This window comes from Pelodiscus sinensis, chromosome 23 (genome assembly GCF_049634645.1).
Source record: "Pelodiscus sinensis isolate JC-2024 chromosome 23, ASM4963464v1, whole genome shotgun sequence".
Taxonomy (NCBI): domain Eukaryota; kingdom Metazoa; phylum Chordata; order Testudines; family Trionychidae; genus Pelodiscus; species Pelodiscus sinensis.
Window position 1 is genome coordinate 5,299,271 of NC_134733.1, and position 14,597 is coordinate 5,313,867.

Below are 14,597 nucleotides of genomic sequence, written 5' to 3' on the forward strand. Positions count from 1 at the left end.
AGAGGAGCAGGGTGGGGGAGGGGGGAGCAGGCAGGAGGTGCTGGGAGCCGGGCAGTGTGGGGCAGAGGAGCAGGGTGGGGGAGGGGGGAGCAGGCTGGGGGTGCTGGGAGCCAGCAGAGCAGGGTGGGGGAGGGGTCAGCAGGCTGGGGGTGCTGGGAGCCAGCAGTGCAGGGCAGAGGAGCAGGGTGGGGGAGGGTCAGCAGGCTGGGGGTGCTGGGAGCCAGCAGAGCAGGGTGGGGGAAGGGGGAGCAGGCTGGGGGTGCTGGGAGCCAGCAGTGCAGGGTGGAGGAGGGGTCAGCAGGCTGGGGGTGCTGGGAGCCAGCAGCGCAGGGCAGAGGAGCAGGGTGGGGGAGGTGGGAGCAGGCTGGGGGTGCTGGGAGCCGGGCAGTGTGGGGCAGAGGAGCAGGGTGGGGGAGGGGGGAGCAGGCAGGGGGTGCTGGGAGCCGGGCAGTGTGGGGCAGAGGAGCAGGGTGGGGGAGGGGGGAGCAGGCTGGGGGTGCTGGGAGCCAGCAGTGCAGGGCAGAGGAGCAGGGTGGGGGAGGGTCAGCAGGCTGGGGGTGCTGGGAGCCAGCAGAGCAGGGTGGGGGAAGGGGGAGCAGGCTGGGGGTGCTGGGAGCCAGCAGTGCAGGGTGGAGGAGGGGTCAGCAGGCTGGGGGTGCTGGGAGCCAGCAGCGCAGGGCAGAGGAGCAGGGTGGGGGAGGTGGGAGCAGGCTGGGGGTGCTGGGAGCCGGGCAGTGTGGGGCAGAGGAGCAGGGTGGGGGAGGGGGGAGCAGGCTGGGGGTGCTGGGAGCCGGGCAGTGTGGGGCAGAGGAGCAGGGTGGGGGAGGGGGGAGCAGGCAGGGGGTGCTGGGAGCCGGGCAGTGTGGGGCAGAGGAGCAGGGTGGGGGAGGGGGGAGCAGGCTGGGGGTGCTGGGAGCCAGCAGAGCAGGGTGGGGGAGGGGTCAGCAGGCTGGGGGTGCTGGGAGCCAGCAGTGCAGGGCAGAGGAGCAGGGTGGGGGAGGGTCAGCAGGCTGGGGGTGCTGGGAGCCAGCAGAGCAGGGTGGGGGAAGGGGGAGCAGGCTGGGGGTGCTGGGAGCCAGCAGTGCAGGGTGGAGGAGGGGTCAGCAGGCTGGGGGTGCTGGGAGCCAGCAGCGCAGGGCAGAGGAGCAGGGTGGGGGAGGTGGGAGCAGGCTGGGGGTGCTGGGAGCCGGGCAGTGTGGGGGAGGGGGGAGCAGGCTGGGGGTGCTGGGAGCCGGGCAGTGTGGGGCAGAGGAGCAGGGTGGGGGAGGGGGGAGCAGGCAGGAGGTGCTGGGAGCCGGGCAGTGTGGGGCAGAGGAGCAGGGTGGGGGAGGGGGGAGCAGGCTGGGGGTGCTGGGAGCCAGCAGAGCAGGGTGGGGGAGGGGTCAGCAGGCTGGGGGTGCTGGGAGCCAGCAGTGCAGGGCAGAGGAGCAGGGTGGGGGAGGGTCAGCAGGCTGGGGGTGCTGGGAGCCAGCAGAGCAGGGTGGGGGAAGGGGGAGCAGGCTGGGGGTGCTGGGAGCCAGCAGTGCAGGGTGGAGGAGGGGTCAGCAGGCTGGGGGTGCTGGGAGCCAGCAGCGCAGGGCAGAGGAGCAGGGTGGGGGAGGTGGGAGCAGGCTGGGGGTGCTGGGAGCCGGGCAGTGTGGGGCAGAGGAGCAGGGTGGGGGAGGGGGGAGCAGGCTGGGGGTGCTGGGAGCCGGGCAGTGTGGGGCAGAGGAGCAGGGTGGGGGAGGGGGGAGCAGGCAGGGGGTGCTGGGAGCCGGGCAGTGTGGGGCAGAGGAGCAGGGTGGGGGAGGGGGGAGCAGGCTGGGGGTGCTGGGAGCCAGCAGAGCAGGGTGGGGGAGGGGTCAGCAGGCTGGGGGTGCTGGGAGCCAGCAGTGCAGGGCAGAGGAGCAGGGTGGGGGAGGGGTCAGCAGGCTGGGGGTACTGGGGGCCGGGCAGTGTGGGGCAGAGGAGCAGGGTGGAGATGGGGTCCCTGGTGGTCAGCAGGCTGGGGGTGCTGGGAGCCAGCAGCGCAGGGCAGAGGAGCAGGGTGGGGGAGGGGGGAGCAGGCTGGGGGTGCTGGGGGCCGGGCAGTGTGGGGCAGAGGAGCAGGGTGGAGATGGGGTCCCTGGTGGTCAGCAGGCTGGGGGTGCTGGGAGCCAGCAGCACAGGGTGGAGGAGGGGTCAGCAGGCTGGGGGTGCTGGGAGCCAGCAGCACAGGGTGGGGGAGGGGGGAGCAGGGTGGGGGTGCTGGGAGCCAGCAGCGCAGGGTGGGGGAGGGGGGAGCAGGCTGGGGGTGCTGGGAGCCAGCAGCGCAGGGTGGGGGAGGGGGGAGCAGGCTGGGGGTGCTGGGAGCCAGCAGCGCAGGGTGGGGGAGGGGGGAGCAGGCTGGGGGTGCTGGGAGCCAGCAGAGCAGGGTGGGGGAAGGGGGAGCAGGCTGGGGGTGCTGGGAGCCAGCAGTGCAGGGTGGAGGAGGGGTCAGCAGGCTGGGGGTGCTGGGAGCCAGCAGCGCAGGGCAGAGGAGCAGGGTGGGGGAGGTGGGAGCAGGCTGGGGGTGCTGGGAGCCGGGCAGTGTGGGGCAGAGGAGCAGGGTGGGGGAGGGGGGAGCAGGCTGGGGGTGCTGGGAGCCGGGCAGTGTGGGGCAGAGGAGCAGGGTGGGGGAGGGGGGAGCAGGCAGGGGGTGCTGGGAGCCGGGCAGTGTGGGGCAGAGGAGCAGGGTGGGGGAGGGGGGAGCAGGCTGGGGGTGCTGGGAGCCAGCAGAGCAGGGTGGGGGAGGGGTCAGCAGGCTGGGGGTGCTGGGAGCCAGCAGTGCAGGGCAGAGGAGCAGGGTGGGGGAGGGGTCAGCAGGCTGGGGGTACTGGGGGCCGGGCAGTGTGGGGCAGAGGAGCAGGGTGGAGATGGGGTCCCTGGTGGTCAGCAGGCTGGGGGTGCTGGGAGCCAGCAGCGCAGGGCAGAGGAGCAGGGTGGGGGAGGGGGGAGCAGGCTGGGGGTGCTGGGGGCCGGGCAGTGTGGGGCAGAGGAGCAGGGTGGAGATGGGGTCCCTGGTGGTCAGCAGGCTGGGGGTGCTGGGAGCCAGCAGCACAGGGTGGGGGAGGGGGGAGCAGGGTGGGGGTGCTGGGAGCCAGCAGCGCAGGGTGGGGGAGGGGGGAGCAGGCTGGGGGTGCTGGGAGCCAGCAGCGCAGGGTGGGGGAGGGGGGAGCAGGCTGGGGGTGCTGGGAGCCAGCAGCGCAGGGTGGGGGAGGGGGGAGCAGGCTGGGGGTGCTGGGAGCCAGCAGCGCAGGGTGGGGGAGGGGGGAGCAGGCTGGGGGTGCTGGGAGCCAGCAGCGCAGGGTGGGGGAGGGGGGAGCAGGCTGGGGGTGCTGGGAGCCAGCAGAGCAGGGTGGGGGAAGGGGGAGCAGGCTGGGGGTGCTGGGAGCCAGCAGTGCAGGGTGGAGGAGGGGTCAGCAGGCTGGGGGTGCTGGGAGCCAGCAGCGCAGGGCAGAGGAGCAGGGTGGGGGAGGTGGGAGCAGGCTGGGGGTGCTGGGAGCCGGGCAGTGTGGGGCAGAGGAGCAGGGTGGGGGAGGGGGGAGCAGGCTGGGGGTGCTGGGAGCCGGGCAGTGTGGGGCAGAGGAGCAGGGTGGGGGAGGGGGGAGCAGGCAGGGGGTGCTGGGAGCCGGGCAGTGTGGGGCAGAGGAGCAGGGTGGGGGAGGGGGGAGCAGGCTGGGGGTGCTGGGAGCCAGCAGAGCAGGGTGGGGGAGGGGTCAGCAGGCTGGGGGTGCTGGGAGCCAGCAGTGCAGGGCAGAGGAGCAGGGTGGGGGAGGGGTCAGCAGGCTGGGGGTACTGGGGGCCGGGCAGTGTGGGGCAGAGGAGCAGGGTGGAGATGGGGTCCCTGGTGGTCAGCAGGCTGGGGGTGCTGGGAGCCAGCAGCGCAGGGCAGAGGAGCAGGGTGGGGGAGGGGGGAGCAGGCTGGGGGTGCTGGGGGCCGGGCAGTGTGGGGCAGAGGAGCAGGGTGGAGATGGGGTCCCTGGTGGTCAGCAGGCTGGGGGTGCTGGGAGCCAGCAGCACAGGGTGGGGGAGGGGGGAGCAGGGTGGGGGTGCTGGGAGCCAGCAGCGCAGGGTGGGGGAGGGGGGAGCAGGCTGGGGGTGCTGGGAGCCAGCAGCGCAGGGTGGGGGAGGGGGGAGCAGGCTGGGGGTGCTGGGAGCCAGCAGCGCAGGGTGGGGGAGGGGGGAGCAGGCTGGGGGTGCTGGGAGCCAGCAGCGCAGGGTGGGGGAGGGGGGAGCAGGCTGGGGGTGCTGGGAGCCAGCAGCGCAGGGTGGGGGAGGGGGGAGCAGGCTGGGGGTGCTGGGAGCCAGCAGCGCAGGGTGGGGGAGGGGGGAGCAGGCTGGGGGTGCTGGGAGCCAGCAGCGCAGGGTGGGGGAGGGGGGAGCAGGCTGGGGGTGCTGGGAGCCAGCAGCGCAGGGTGGGGGAGGGGGGAGCAGGCTGGGGGTGCTGGGAGCCAGCAGCGCAGGGTGGGGGAGGGGGGAGCAGGCTGGGGGTGCTGGGAGCCAGCAGCGCAGGGTGGGGGAGGGGGGAGCAGGCTGGGGGTGCTGGGAGCCAGCAGCGGAGGGCAGCGGAGCAGGGTGGCGAGCTCTGGGATCAGGAGCCACAGGCGGGCACAAAAGATGAGATGGGTCCCTCGGAGAGGGGCTGCAGCCTGGCTCCCTCCCTGCTGGGGGCTGGGTGCCCAGGGCCGGGCCGTGCCTCCCAGTTTCAGCTCTGTCCTTGTCCCGGCCCATCAGCTGTCCCGCCAGAGGAGCGCGGCCGGCGAGGAGCTGGGGCAGGTGCGGCGGGAGCAGGAGCGGCACGCCGAGGCCCTGCTGCGGGCCGCCCGGGAGAAGGAGGCGCTGATGAAGGAGAAGGCCAGCCTGGTGGTGCAGCTGGCGGCGTCAGAGCGGGAGAACAGGGGGCTGGCGGAGGAAGTCGCTGGCCTTCGGTAAGCTCCAGCGGGGCCCCTCCTGGGACTGGAGACGTGAGCCCCCCTCTTTGCCCCGGGTGCTGGGCATGGGGATCCGCGCTGGGCTCCCTGTCTTGGGGGCACGCACGTGGCCAGGGCCATCCTGGAGCTGGGGGGGGGAAGAAGGGTTCCCTGGCACCTCCTGTCGGTGCAGTGGCCAGCCCGTGGCTCCCTGCCCCCTTCCCATGGGGGCTCGGGCCCTTGCCATGGCCAGGCGGCACCCCCCCACTTCCCCTGTGTGCTGCTCCTCAGAGCACTGATGGGTTCTGCCGCGCTGTGCGCTCGCACGGTGCTATCGGGGCCGCCAACGGGTGCAGCCTGCTGGGGCGTAGCTGCATGTGCCCCTGCCCAGCAACGTATTGGGGTGGGCGGGTGGGCCGAGAGCAAGGGTGCAGGGTGGGAGGTGAGAGGGCAGGAGGCTTCCCAGGCGCCCTGGTCCCTGCTACTCCAGCTGGGAGGGTCGAGAGAGGCTCCTGGAGCCACTGGATCCAGGCGTGGTGAGTCACGGAACCACGGGGCAGGGGACAGGTGCACGTGGGGTGTCATGGGGGCACGGGGCAGGGGCCAGGTGCACGTGGGGTGTCACGGGGCCAGAGGCCAGGTGCATGTGGGGTGTCACGGGGCAGGGGCCAGGTGCACGTGGGGTGTCACGGGGCCAGGGGCCAGGTGCACGTGGGGTGTCACGGGCACGGGGCAGGGGCCAGGTGCATGTGGGGTGTCACAGGGCCAGGGGCCAGGTGCACGTGGGGTGTCACGGGGCATGGGGCAGGGGCCAGGTGCACGTGGGGTGTCACGGGGCATGGGGCCAGGTGCACGTGGGGTGTCACGGGGCACGGGGCAGGGGCCAGGTGCACGTGGGGTGTCACAGGGCCAGGGGCCAGGTGCACGTGGGGTGTCACGGGGCACGGGGCAGGGGCCAGGTGCACGTGGGGTGTCACGGGGCCAGGGGCCAGGTGCATGTGGGGTGTCACGGGGCATGGGGCAGGGGCCAGGTGCACGTGGGGTGTCATGGGGCACGGGGCAGGGGCCAGGTGCACGTGGGGTGTCACGGGGCAGGGGCCAGGTGCATGTGGGGTGTCACGGGGCCAGGTGCACAGCGAGCTCTCCGTGGAGCAGCTGCCGGGGTGTGCGCGTGCATGTGCGTGTGCACTCGTGTGTGTGATGGTTACTAGGGAGCAGTGTTTGCAAACAGTCGGGAGGGACGGGCTGTGTCAGGTCGGGGCGGGGGGAGCGCCGAGCCGTGCCGAATGGGAGCAGATGGAATCTCTCATGTTGCAATGGCCCAGCAGGTCAGTGTCTCCCCCAGCTCCGGCCTTCCCTGTCCCCCCTCCTCCTTGCCTGCTTCCTGGAGCCGGGCTCTGTGCCCCCGCCCTGGCGGGGACGGGGCTGGCCCTTCCCTGGGCCGTGCTGCCGCTGCCCCGGCTCTGTCAGGAGGTGTGAGGGGGAAGCGGGGGCCCTTCACTGCTGCCTGGTACATCTGCAGGGGGGCTCTCGCAGTGCAGGCTCCTGGGGGCCCCCTGAGGCGTCGCCCCCGGCGTCTCCCTTCCCCAGCCCGGGGGCAGGGGCTGCTGAGGGAGCGTCCAGGGGCTCTGAATTCACTGGGCCCCTGGCCGGAGGGCGCATTGGGGTCTTCCACGCCGCCTTGCAGGGACCCCAGGGGCTCTGTGGCGACGGTACGAGCCGGTCGTCCTCCCACTCGGGCCACCGCCTGCCAGGACCCACAGGACCTCGGTCGTCAGCGCTGTGGGAGCCATTTTACTCCGGCTCGGTCCAGGGCCTACCACATGGGGGGCCTGCTCCTCCGGCCGGGCTCTGGCGCTAGCCCCGTCCGGGCCCTACGGGTTTCCCCCTCCCCGGGTGGGTTCACTCTGCTCGCTCCTCCCCAGGTCGGAGAAGGATGCCCTGGAGACCAGCCTGTTTGACCTCCAGCAGCAGCTGGCTCAGCTGGACGCCCGGAAGGAGCAGCTGGAGGCCGAAAGCCAGAACCTGCTCCTGGCCAAGGAGACCATGCAGGGTACCTGGCTGCCCCACCCGCTTCCTTCCTCCCATCCCTCATGGGCCGAGCGGCGGCCGGCGGCCCCGTCTGGAATGGCTGGACTGAGGGAGAAGGAGTCTGGCCCAGTGGCTAGGAGACAGGGCCGGGACGTCTCGTCCTGCCTCTGCCACTGGCTGGCCGGGTGACCGGGCAGGGAGTCGGGGCGTGGCGTGCAGGGACGCCAGGCAGCTGCCGCTCTCTGTGCCCCGTGAGCTGGGGAGAGTGGCGCTGGGAGCCCTGCGGAAAGTCCCGGTGTCGGGGCTGGGCACAGGTCAGGGGTGGTCGGTCCCCGCCCCTCCCACGCTGCCAAGGCTCCCACGCCTGGGGAAGGGCGGCTTGGAGATCTCCCCTGGGGCGGGAGGTGTTAATTGGCCCTGCTGTGCCTCAGTGGAGCTGGCCAGCGCCCGGCAGCAGAGGGAGACGGAGGTGGCCCGCCTGGAGAGGGAGACGGGGCTGCTGGCTCAGAAGCTGGCTCAGGTGGAGCAGGAAGCCCAGCTCGTGCTGCGGAACAAGCAGGCGGCGTACGAGGAGGACGTCGAGCGGCTCCACAGGGAGAAGGTACGGCCCTGGGGCAGGCGCCGGGCCGGGCTCCAGCCGGCGCCACGTTACGCGCCCCCGCTGCCCAGGCTCGGTCCGAGTCAACGGCAACATCTGTGGGGCCGGCGTAGGCCCTGCGGGGGGGAGAGCTCGAATCCCTCCGTGGGCTTCCGGGGAGAGGCAGCGAGGGTCCCTGGGATCCTCCTCCTGCTTTGGCTCCATCACGGAGCTGGGCCTGGCTCCCAGCTGCGTGGCCGAGGCCGTTTGCTGCTGCGGGTCAGTGACTTCAGCGGTTCCCAACCGCCGGGCCGTGGTGGCTCTGGGGGCCGTGGAAGAGCCCCCCCCCACGCGGCAGGAGGGCTGGGTGAAGCTGCTCGTGCGGCCCTCCCACCGCGCAGGGAAGCGCCCCCCCCCAACTGGGAGGAGACCCCGCCCCTGCCGGGTGTGGCGCAGGGCTAGGTGAGGAGTGGGGCCAGGCTAGTGCTGGGGGACTCCAGAGGCTGCACTCGCAGTGGGGGGGCCATGGGGGCAGGGCTGGCACTGAGGCGTTTGGGGTGGGGGGCTGGCACTGGGGGGCTCTGGGGGCAGGAGACTGGCACGGGGGGTTGGATGCAGGGACCGTGATGTCAGTGGCTGGCTCTGGGGGGTAGTGGAGGGTCTAGGGCAGGGGTTCTCAACTCGTTTCAGTCCACAGACCACCAGGCCAATCACAAATTTCGTGGACTTTGGACAATGATCCTGTGAACCACCAAAAAAGTCACCACGGGCCACCAGTTGGGACCCACAGGTCTAGGAGTTAGGACAGGCACTGGGGTTCTGGGGGATGAGCTTTTGGCAGACCAGCAGTACCTCACCTGCAGGTCCATAATTTGCATAATGAATATGCAAATATGCAAATAGAATGCGAAGTGTGTCTGGGTTTGCCAGTCCCCGCTATCAAAACAGCTTGGGAACCACTGAGTTCCTTGATCTTTCCGACGTGCTCGAAGCTGTTGCAGCCCCACTGAGGGCGGGAAGTGGCTTTGGGGGGTCGCTGGGGGTCTCAGTCGCAGGATTCAGGACGACTGGCCGGTTCTGGAGACGGGCAGCCACGGTCGGGGCTAGCGGGGGGGGTCGGCAGAGCAGGACTGGCACAAAGGCCTTGGGCGCAGCTGGTCAGGATTGAAGGGCCTCGGTGGAGCTGAGGAGGCGTCGAAGGATGGACGGGTAGGGGGGCCGGAGGCCAGATTGAGGGGCCCCAGTAGAACTGGGAAGAGCCGCCTAGGGGGCCAGGAGTCAGATTCAGGGGCTTCGGCAGAGCCGTTTGGGGGGGCTGGGCCTCCGCAGGCCCCAGCCTGCCTATTCCTGTGTCTGCTGGGACGGGGGGGGGGGGTGTTCGTTTCGGGAGCTCTCTGATTCAAACTGGGGGCAGACCCCAGGCTGGCTCCGGCCCGCGTCAGGGGGGCTGCCCTGGTGCGTGTGGACGTGAGTCCGTCCCATTGGCTGTCCAGGCCGGGGCGCTCTCTGTCCGAAGTTCTGCTCCAGTTCCAGGGCCCGGTGGGCTGGATTGGTGTGAAACGGCCCCGGGGCAACTCGCGCTGTGGCCAGCCGGGTCGCTCCAGGCCCGCCCTGGAGCAGCTGCTCTGGCGCTGAAAAAATAACCCCAGCGTGGAAAAGCCTTGGCTGGAGCCCAGCCGGCATCTGGGCCCCTAGGAGGAATGTGCTTGGTCAGCAACGGGGTGGCTAGTGGCCGAGGGGCAACAGATTCTGCCAGGCCCTCCGGGGTCCCTGGAGAACTCACCAGCATCAACGACGCTGGTCCGTGTGGCTTGCTGGCGAGTTTCCTCGGGCCCTACAAAGGCGGAGCCAACCCGCTGCGTCAGTGCCGGGGCTCATACCCACCTGCCTGGGCTCCCGCCACCGAGGCCACGGGGAAGGGCTCGCACCGGAGCTGTGGCTGCGGGCCTGTGCCTAGAGCCCTGGCGTCTGCTGCTTGGTCCGGGCAGGAGGCGGTGCGCCTGGAGCTGGCGTCGGAGCGGGAGGCGCTGCTGCAGCGGCTGAGCCGCGAGCGAGAGGAGCTGCTGGCCCGTTGCGAGGCGGAGAAGGAGGAGCTGAGCGAGGAGATCACCGCGCTGCAGCAGGAGCGGGACGAGAGCCTCCTGCAAGCGGAGAACGAGAAGCAGCAGGTAGGGAAGGGGGCCAGGGGGTTGGCGGTGCTGCCCGAGCCGGGGGTAAGGCTCCCATTTACTCCAGCCCAGAGCTGGGGCCGGATCCTGGCAGGCGCTCGGTGGCAGCAGCAGCCAGACCCCCAGCGTGTGCTGGCTCCCAGCAGGCAGAAGAGCTGCTGCCGTTCCCTCCCACTCCCCAGCAACCCAGGGCTCCAACCCCTGTCTGTATTTGTGGCCACTTTAGAACCATAGACTCCTAGAACTGGCAGGGACCTCGAGAGACATCGAGTCCAGTCCCTGCCCTCCCGGCAGGACCAAGCACCGTCTAGACCAATGTTTCGCAACCTTTGTTTATAAACTACCCCTTTTGCCAAAAAAAAAAAAAATTAGACGTGCCCCCAGTACCGACAGTTTTCAGATGCACATTTTTTTTCTACCATTGCAACACATTTGTTTGAACAACTTAATCGTAGCCGGGCTGGCGATGAAATTTGTGGGTGTAAAAAGTACAAAACTAATCCAGCGCCGTCAAACTTCCAACAAAAATTCCGTTTTCTCCAAATTTCCGTTGTGTTGACGTCACCCCAGACTTCTCTCGAGGATCCCTAAGAGTGCTCGTACCACTGGTTGAGAACCGCGGGGCTAGACCATCCCTGGCAGGCGTCTGTCCAACCTGCTCTTCACTATCTCCAGCGATGGAGTTTCCACCCCCTCCCTAGGCAACCTCCAAACCTCCATTGCTCCATGCAAGCCTCTGCTAGGAGTCGATTCCTTAGGGGTGTAAATTAGAGCAACCACTAAGCTGCACTGCGTTAACTACTACCTGTCCTGGGTGGCACAAGGTCAGTGCCCCTCCACGCTGTGCAAATGCAGTTCATATGCATCCGACAATTGAGCCCTTAGTATTACCAATCGTACCAGTCGGGTTAACATAATGGTATTATATTAGACACCCCCCGTAATACGATAGAAACATAACCCCGGCTCACGCACGCACAAAGAGAAACTTCTCTTCTGCTTTACATATTGTGACCCGTGTGTAGATAACGTGCCACTCCTGGGAATGGAGGTGTTGAAAGTGCAGATGCAAAAGCCTTTGGAGGGCAAAATAAGATTTGAGTCCATTCTAAAGAAGGAAACAAGAAAAAGATTTAAAACTGAGCATTGCCTAGAAAAGGGAGAAGGCTGTGTGTGTGTGTGTGTGTGTGTGTGTGTGTGTGTGTGAGAGACCACCAGGCCCACACAGCTGTGTGTAAATGCAGCTCCTAGTTTGTGGGCTGCTCCCAGCCCCCGTGTTCCTCCCCCTGGTCTCGCTCCCCCCCCCAGCGCCATGTGCCTGCTGAATGTCTCTGCCGTGCTGTGATCACTGTCAGGCCTCTCTCTGGCCATGCAGGCACTGTCTCTCAAGGAGTCGGAGAAGACCCTCCTGTCGGAGAAGCTGACGGGCGCCCAGCACAACCTCGCCAGCGTCACCATGGAGCTGGAGCGGCAGAAGCGAGAGGCCATGAGCCGGCAGGAGCAGGACCGGGTTGGTGCAGGCATTGGGAGGGTGTGATCTGCACCGGTACAGGAGACAGTCGCTGCTGGGGGTTAGCGCTTTCACTGCAGAGTGTGTAGAGGGGGCCGATTGTGGCGGCTGAACAGATGCATAATTCAGGAAGCAAATAACACCAGCACTTCATGCCTACGTAGCATTTTCCAGCCGTTGATCTCGGTGCAATTTGCAAAGTTCCATTTCACATGTAGGGAAACTGAGGCACAGATGGACTTGCCCGAGGCCACCACGCAGAAGTGGGAATAGAATCCAGGTCTCCTGAACCCCAGTCCAGTGCTCTGTCCCCTAGACCTACACAGCTCCATAGATACTTTTTAATCAGTACAGGGTGTCCCCACTATAAGTTGCCTTGCTATACAGCCGTTCCACACTGAAATCATGGATGCTTGTAGGAACCGATGCGTTGTAAGTTCTCCCATTACCCACCCTTAAGTCATGCAAAAAGAAGCCAACCCAATTTGCGCAAAGGGAAGTCAGATGCAGGAAAAAAAATCCCCGTTTTAAGGTGTTTCGCTGAAAGTCCTAGTTTTTTGGAACGTATCTTGGACTTATAGGGAGGACGGCCTGTATCTACAGACCCCGATTCAGGTCCTTTGCTGACACACTTCAACCACCCCTCCCGCTCCGGCCATGCCAGTGCCCCTAGCTCCTGGCCTGCAGCCCGCCCCCCCCCGGCCGTGCCAGTGCCCCTAGCTCCTGGCCTGCAGCCCGCCCCCCTCTGGCCATGCCACTGCCCCTAGCTCCTGGCCTGCAGCCCGCCCCCCTCCGGCCATGCCACTGCCCCTAGCTCCTGGCCTGCAGCCCGCCCCCCTCTGGCCATGCCAGTGCCCCTAGCTCCTGGCCTGCAGCCCGCCCCCCCCCGGCCATGCCAGTGTCCCTAGCTCCTGGCCTGCAGCCCGCCCCCCTCTGGCCATGCCAGTGCCCCTAGCTCCTGGCCTGCAGCCCGCTCCCCTCCGGCCATGCCAGTGCCCCTAGCTCCTGGCCTGCAGCCCGCTCCCCTCTGGCCATGCCAGTGCCCCTAGCTCCTGGCCTGCAGCCCGCTCCCCTCTGGCCATGCCAGTGCCCCTAGCTCCTGGCCTGCAGCCTGCTCCCCTCTGGCCATGCCAGTGCCCCTAGCTCCTGGCCTGCAGCCCGCCCCCCTCCGGCCATGCCAGTCTCCCTAGCTCCTGGCCTGCAGCCCGCCCCCCTCTGGCCGTGCCAGTGCCCCTAGCTCCTGGCCTGCAGCCCGCCCCCCTCCGGCCATGCCAGTGCCCCTAGCTCCTGGCCTGCAGCCCGCCCCCCTCTGGCCATGCCACTGCCCCTAGCTCCTGGCCTGCAGCCCGCCCCCCTCTGGCCGTGCCAGTGCCCCTAGCTCCTGGCCTGCAGCCCGCCCCCCTCTGGCCATGCCACTGCCCCTAGCTCCTGGCCTGCAGCCCGCCCCCCTCCGGCCATGCCAGTGCCCCTAGCTCCTGGCCTGCAGCCCGCCCCCCTCTGGCTATGTCCCCCTACCCCCCACCAGGCCTGCACATCCTAGCTGCCCCGGGCAGAGACTGGCCATGGCGCGGGGTCGCGCCTCCCTTGCCAATAGGCGATGTCCGTGCGGATGGCCAGTGTTACGCAGGCTCCTTTGCGCAGTGGCGCGGGAAGCCGGACGCTCGGAGCGGGGCGATGGCCGTACCAACCCGCCTGTCCCCCCCCTGCACCGCAGAGAGCTGATCCCCCGGCCTGGCCTGCGCAGCGCCCGGCGCGGGCGACTGCCGACTAGCGGATCCAGGGCAGCTGGGTGACCCCAGGAGAGGAGAGCTGGTGCAGGCCACTAAGGGCCAGGCCGTTCTGTGCCCTCAGAGCACCATCAACGCCCTGACCTCGGAGCTGAAGGGCCTGGGGGCTCAGCTGGAGGAAGCTGTCGCGGCCCACGAGCGGGAGGCCAGGGGGCTGCAGGAGCAGGCCAAGGACCTGACCAGGCAGCGGGAGAGCACCGTCCGCGAGGTGAGTACAGGCTTGGGGTGGGGGATGGAGGGGCTTCAGGGGCAGGAGAGGGTCACTGGGGTCACCGTGAGCCGGCATAAAACGGGGCACGCGCCTGCAGAGGGAGGTGCAGCCCAGAGACGACCAATCCCAGCATGCAGTGCGGCTGGGCCCCTCACATCTGGATCTGACCCCCGGGGATCTTATGCTGGGCCCCTCACATCTGGATCTGACCCCCGGGGATCTTATGCTGGGCCCCTCACATCTGGATCTGACCCCCGGGGATCTTATGCTGGGCCCCTCACATCTGGATCTGACCCCCGGGGATCTTATGCTGGGCCCCTCACATCTGGATCTGACCCCCGGGGATCTTATGCTGGGCCCCTCACATCTGGATCTGACCCCCGGGGATCTTATGCTGGGCCCCTCACATCTGGATCTGACCCCCGGGGATCTTATGCTGGGCCCCTCACATCTGGATCTGACCCCCGGGGATCTTATGCAGCGGGGCGAGGCTGCTGCGCTGCGGGGGGGGGCTACCCCTCCCTCTACCGAGCAGGCTATCGGGGAGGCGCGTGGGGACCGTGGCAGCCTGGCCCGCGGCAGAGCACCCAGTCCCCGTGCGCAGCGGGCAGCCGGGTCTGACGGCGGCTGCTCCGCGCAGGCGGAGGAGCTGAAGACCCAGCTGCGCATGGTGGAAGACGCCCGAGACGGCCTCCGGCGGGAGGTGATGGAGGCCCACCGGAAGGTGCGGGAGAGCCTGGAGGGCCACGAGGCGCAGAGGAAGGAGATCCTGGACCTGCGGCGCAGCCTGAGCGACGAGAGCAAGGAGAAGGAGGCCCTGCAGAGGTCCAACCAGGACCTGCGGGCCACCGTCAAGCGCGTGGAGAGCGACCGCCTCAGGTGAGGGGGAGGGGCTGGCCGTGGGGTCCGTGGCCCTGGCCGTGGGGTCCGTGGGCCTGGCCGTGGGGTCCGTGGCCCTGGCCGTGGGGTCCGTGGGCCTGGCCGTGGGGTCCGTGGGCCTGGCCGTGGAGTCCGTGGCCCTGGCCGTGGGGTCCGTGGCCCTGGCCGTGGGGTCCGTGGGCCTGGCCGTGGAGTCCGTGGCCCTGGCCGTGGGGTCCGTGGCCCTGGCCGTGGGGTCCGTGGGCCTGGCCGTGGGCGGGGGACCGGGGCTACGTCGCCGGGTCCTGCCGGGATCTGACCGGCTGTGCCGCCTGCATCCCCAGCCTGAAGCGGGCCCACGAGGAGAAGGAGCAGAAACTGTCCGTCCTGGAGGAGGCGCGGGCAGCCGCGGGCAAGGAGGCCGCCGAGCTGCGGAGCAGCCTGCAGGAGGTGGAGCGCTCGCGGCTGGAGGCCCGCAGGGAGCTGCAGGAGCTGAGGCGACAGGTCAGGGGCCCGGGCAGGCGTGTGGCTGGGAAGAGCCGTGG

The 14,597-nt window shown here is 69.1% G+C and overlaps 1 protein-coding gene across 9 annotated transcripts in view; it reads left to right on the top strand.

The window, feature by feature from the left end:
* The window catches only part of CROCC (ciliary rootlet coiled-coil, rootletin), an 82,903-nt gene that overhangs the window by 38,859 nt on the left and 29,447 nt on the right, over positions 1–14,597 (top strand). For all 9 annotated transcript variants that reach the window (XM_075906404.1, XM_075906400.1, XM_075906399.1 and 6 more), the window contains 8 exons: positions 4,735–4,928; positions 6,836–6,963; positions 7,373–7,542; positions 9,507–9,686; positions 11,062–11,196; positions 13,048–13,191; positions 13,835–14,073; positions 14,397–14,556. In XM_075906404.1, coding sequence (XP_075762519.1) covers positions 4,735–4,928; positions 6,836–6,963; positions 7,373–7,542; positions 9,507–9,686; positions 11,062–11,196; positions 13,048–13,191; positions 13,835–14,073; positions 14,397–14,556 — 1,350 coding nt within the window. The remainder of the gene's footprint in view (positions 1–4,734; positions 4,929–6,835; positions 6,964–7,372; positions 7,543–9,506; positions 9,687–11,061; positions 11,197–13,047; positions 13,192–13,834; positions 14,074–14,396; positions 14,557–14,597) is intronic.